The 5,118-nt window shown below is 34.8% G+C and overlaps 1 protein-coding gene across 2 annotated transcripts in view; it reads left to right on the top strand.

The window, feature by feature from the left end:
* Eri1 (exoribonuclease 1) overlaps positions 1–4,244 on the top strand; it is a 25,635-nt gene extending 21,391 nt beyond the window's left edge. For both annotated transcript variants that reach the window (XM_010621866.2, XM_033765389.1), the window contains one exon: positions 2,749–4,244. In XM_010621866.2, the coding sequence (XP_010620168.1) occupies positions 2,749–2,991 (243 nt within the window). In that variant the 3' untranslated portion in view covers positions 2,992–4,244. The remainder of the gene's footprint in view (positions 1–2,748) is intronic.
* The last annotated feature ends 874 nt before the right edge of the window (positions 4,245–5,118 follow it).

The following is a 5,118-nucleotide window of genomic DNA, read 5'->3' as shown; positions in this document are numbered from 1 at the left end:
TTTTTTTTTTTTTTTTTTGGTACCAGGGATTGAACTCAGAACCTTGCGCTTGCTGGCCCAGCCTAGCCAGTTTTAATCAGGTTATTTTGTTGTTATTAAGTTGTAGGAGTCCTTTTATTATAAGAGTTATTTCCTTATCAGATGTTACTTGCAAATATTTTCTTCCATAGGTTGTCATACTACTCAGTTGATAATGTCCTTTGATGCACAGAGGTTTTTAATTTTTGATAAAACTTGGGTTTTTTTTCGTTTCATATGTTTTATCCAAGAAATCTTTGTCATATCCAATCCATGAAGCTTTCCCATTTTCTTCTAAGTTTTATGATTTTAGATCTTAAATTTAGTTCTTTGATCTATTTAGAATTAATTTTGTATATGGTATAAGTTGTGGTTCAGTTCATTCTTTTTCACACAGATATCTAGTTTTCCCCACACTATATATTGACAAGACTCTCTTTTTTCTATTGGGTGGTCTTGGCACTCCTGCTGAAAATCATTTGGCCATGTATATGAGGGTTTATTTCTGGATCCTCAGTACTGTTGCATTAGCCTGTATGTCTGTCTTTATGCCGTTGCCATACCATTTTAATTACCTTAGTTCTCTAGTAAGTTTTGAAATTAGAATGTGTGAGATCTCCAACTTTGTTCTTTATCAGGATTGGTTTAGCTGTTTGGGGTCCCTTGTGATTCCATATGAAATCTTCAGATGGAATTTTTCTGTTTCTGCAAAAAAATTTGGAATTTTGATACACATTTCATTGGATCTGTGATCACTTTATGTAATAATCCATAAGTATTGGGTATTTTATTTATTGGTGGCTTTTAAATTTTTTTCAGCACTGATTTCTTCTTTTCAGTATATAAGTCTTTAGCCTTCTTGGTTGTTTATTCCTAAATATTATTTTTGATGCTATTTAAAATGGGATTTAAAAAATTTTGTACTTTGGGTTGTTCATTGTATTTAGTAATAGAGTTGATATTTGTGTACTGATTTTGATTTTACAGCTTTGCTGTATTTATTAGTTCAAACTTTTTTTTTTTAAACTGGGGATTGAATCCAAGATCTCACTGACCTACATCCAGAGCCCTAAGTTTTTTATTTTGAGACAAGGTCTTGCTAGGTAGCCCGGGTTGGATTCAAACTTGCAGTCTGGTTCAGTCATCCAGATTGCTAGCATTACAGGTGTGAGCCATCATACTTGGCTCTAACAGGGGGAGTGTGTGTGTGGTTGTGTGTGCACACGAACATACGCATGTAATCTTTAGGATTTTCTGCATAAGACAGTGTGTTACCTGTGGTAATTTTACTTCTTTTTGGATGCCTTTTTTTTAAAACTAATTGTTCTGGGTAGAACTTCCAATATTATGTTGAGTAGAACAGATGAATATGGGTATCTTGTCTTGTTCTTAACTATTGAATATGATGTTAGCTATGGGTTTTTACACAGTGTTTGTGTTGAGATAGTTTCCTTATTTTTATTGTTTTTGCCATAAAAAGTTGTTTAATTTTTGTCAAATGCTTTGTTGTGTATCGGCTGAAATAGTCATGTCAGTTTTCTCTTCTTGTTAATGTGGTATATTGTATTGATTTTCATATGTTGAACCATCTATGTATTCCAGTATCTTTCAATATACTGCTAGCTTTGGTGTGCTTGTATTTTGTTGGAATTTTTATCTTCCTTAGGTACCAAAGTGATATGGGCCTTATAAAATAAGTTAGAAAGTGTTCCTTCCTCTCCAATATTTTAGAGTAGTTTGAGAAGAGTTGGTGCTGATTCTTTAAATTTTTGGTCAAAATCAGCATTGAAACCTTTGGGTCCAGAGCTTTTTTCATGGGAACTTCTCAGTTACTGATTTAGTCTTCTTACTGGCCTATTCAGTTTTTTTTTTTTTTTGCTTATGATTCAGCATTGGTACATTGTGAGTTTTTGGGAATTTCTTTATTCCATCTAAGTTACCCAGTGTATTGGAAAAATTTTTACAAGCACATTTTCTAAATAATATGTAGGGGAAGTGACAGAGTAAGCATTATTATAGTTTAACAAAATTATGGATGTTTATCATGGTGCTTCTATATCATTTGCTTTGTCATTTTACCAGTAACCCTATGAGTAAATAATACAGATATTAGTTCCATATTATAGGGGAAGAAGCTAAAGCTCCAAAATGCATAAGTAACATGGCTACTCAAACTGTAGAACAGAACACTTGACACATACTCTTGGTAGGGATATTAAGAAAATACAAAAGTAAAGGAGCATATTAAGAGCTTGGGGATGTGGGATGTTTTTGTATTTATCAAAATATAACAAGTTTTTAACTAGATAAAAAAGTACCACACAGTGTCACCCTTTCATTATTCTTCATTGTTTTTAGTCATCTAAAAGCACTATTCCTTGTATCTATTTAAGGAATCGTTTAAGTAAAGTAATTACAGAAAAATACTATGCCCAAAATTAAGGTTAAAAAGGTAGATCTTCAGTTTAGATGTTCAGAGCAATACTTTGCTATAATAAATTTTTGTTAAATTGCAGAACTCCAAATGTTTTAGATTTCTGAGAATTGTTTTCAGCTAAAATTCAGAACTTAAAAATTTTGAGTTGTCTGTTTTATTTGATCAAATATTGCCTGTCATGTAACTTGATTTTGCTACTATTTTTAGTTTCTTATATTTCAACTTCATTTTGGCTCTATATTACATTTTAGAACAGTGAAGAATTGTTTACTCTAAGCTGTTTTATTTTTCAGGTTCCTAGAAGCCAAACCAAACTGACAATAATGCTTGAAAAATTAGGAATGGATTATGATGGGCGGCCTCACAGTGGTCTTGATGATTCTAAGAACATTGCCAGAATAGCAGTTCGAATGCTTCAGGATGGATGTGAACTTCGAATCAATGAGAAAATGCATTCAGGACAGCTAATGAGTGTGTCTTCTTCTTCACCAATAGAGGGCACTCCAGCTCCACAAATGCCACATTTTAGAAAGTAACATATTTTGTCTGTCCATCATCCTAACTGGAGTTGCTACAAAGAGGTAGCAGATGAATACTAATCAAATTAGTCCTGCAGTGTAAACTTCAAGCACCTTAAACATTTAAAATCTTATAACAGTTGTGATAGGTGTGTGTATGTGTGAGTAGAATTTGTCACCAGCACTTTTGATATGACAGCATGTGTTACACAGTAACAGTAATTTAAGTTGTCCCTAATGTGCTCATTTTGGTTTTAAAATACATAATTTTATTGGCTTTTTCCTTAAATTTCATAGCTTTTTGATGTTGAACTAGAGTGTATGTCTACATTAGCATCATTCTATTAAAGCATTTCTTAAAAATGCAGAAATATGGAAAGGCAAGCTTTATCTCCATTTGAGTTTTGAAGTTTATGTGTATATTTCGGCCACAATCCTCCCTCATTATACTCGTTCATTCCAGGACTGTTGACACTGAAGTCCCAGAGGCTCAAATCCTTCACGTAGAGTGGCATAGCATTTGCATAGAACCTGCATACATGCTCCCATATTACTTTACATCATCTCCAGATACAGTACCTTATAAAATGTAAATACTAAGTAAATAGTTTATGCTGTGTTATTTAGGGAATAATGACAAGAAAAAGAAGTCTAAGTGTTCAGTACACATAGAAGCATCCTAAGCCTAACCGTACCACACACAAACCCAGCTGCAGGATGTACAGTTCACACCAGGGGGAGCATGAGGATCTGAAATGGCAGGAGGCTGAAGCAGGGTGTGCCACACAGCACTCCATTTCTGTGGATTCGACACAGTGCTTGGCACGTTTTGCCTTTTGGAACGCTTTCCCTAAATATTTTAATTCTGCAGTTGGTTGAATCCATGGACATAAAACCCTACAGATACAAAGGGCAGACTAGGATAAATTTCATAAATGACAAGTCATGTATCTGTCTGTTTCTTTTCAACTTAAAATTGGAGTATTTGTGATGGCTTATACGGCCTGATTTAAAATGTACTGCTAATGAAATTACCATGAAGTCAGAGGAAAATCCATTTAAATGAATGCCGTAAGGGCTGTAGCTCAAATTTCATAATATATGAGTGGGCTTTTTGTTTTTGCTTTTGGATTTGGTTATTTAGGTCTCCTCCATCTAATGATTTATATCAGCTCTAAATTTAAACCTAAGAGATGGTGCTTTGAAATAGACTTTATAGTATGGTGTCACCATTTAATTTTACATTTGTATTCAGTATTATAAGGAAGATTAATAAAGTCAAGGTTTTCTACCACGTCTTAAGTTTTTTTTATTAAAAGCTTCATTGGCCAACAGTGGAATTTGTTCAGTGAAATATTTGCTTGTCTGAATTTACGTTGTGAATGACCACTGCATTTAAAAGGTACCATTTTAGAGTTGATAAAATAATTACGTGGTGGCTAAAAATAAGTATTTTTGGAATTGAATTTCCCTTACAGCTTTTTGACATTGCTTATTTTACCTTTGATAGTTGTGGCTCTTTTATATAGTGATTTATATATTATAATCAAGTAATTTTCTTAAATGTTTTTCAACTCAGGAGAAAAGTAGGAAAGCAGACATTTTTTTTTTTTTTTTGTCATGAGAATTTGCTGCACAGGGCTTTGATCCCCCCCATGCTCCCGACCCTTGAGTATGGGAATTAAGTCTAGGGGCCTTTATACTGAGCTACATCCCCAGCCCACCCCCTTTTTTTGGAGACAGTGTCTTGCTTTGTAATCTAGGCTTGTCTTAAAGCAGTCCTCCTGCTTCAGCCTCCTGAATGCTGGGATTATAGGCATTTGCCATGATGCCTGGCACCCCCATCCATCCATCCCTGAGGCAGGTTCTCACTAAATTGCTAAATTGCCCAGGCTGGGCTGGAACTTGTAGTCCTCCTGCCTCAGTCTCCCAGAGTGCTGGGATTACAAGCACGTACACCACAATGCCTAGAAAGGTTGTGGGTTACAACCAGAGCCAGTGAATTTCTGCCTCTGAGTAGCATTCAGCATAACGAATGATGTGGAGGTAGCCAAAGACGCAGAATGGTTATCCTTGACAGTCATGGAATGTAGTCAAAGAATCTGGTATTTCGGGTTTATACATAAAACTCTTGGGCTGTGAGGG

This window comes from Fukomys damarensis, unplaced genomic scaffold (assembly GCF_012274545.1).
Source record: "Fukomys damarensis isolate Sample0158 unplaced genomic scaffold, DMR_v1.0_HiC HiC_scaffold_18, whole genome shotgun sequence".
NCBI classification, from domain to species: Eukaryota; Metazoa; Chordata; class Mammalia; order Rodentia; family Bathyergidae; genus Fukomys; species Fukomys damarensis.
This window is presented reverse-complemented; position numbering and strand designations above follow the sequence as displayed.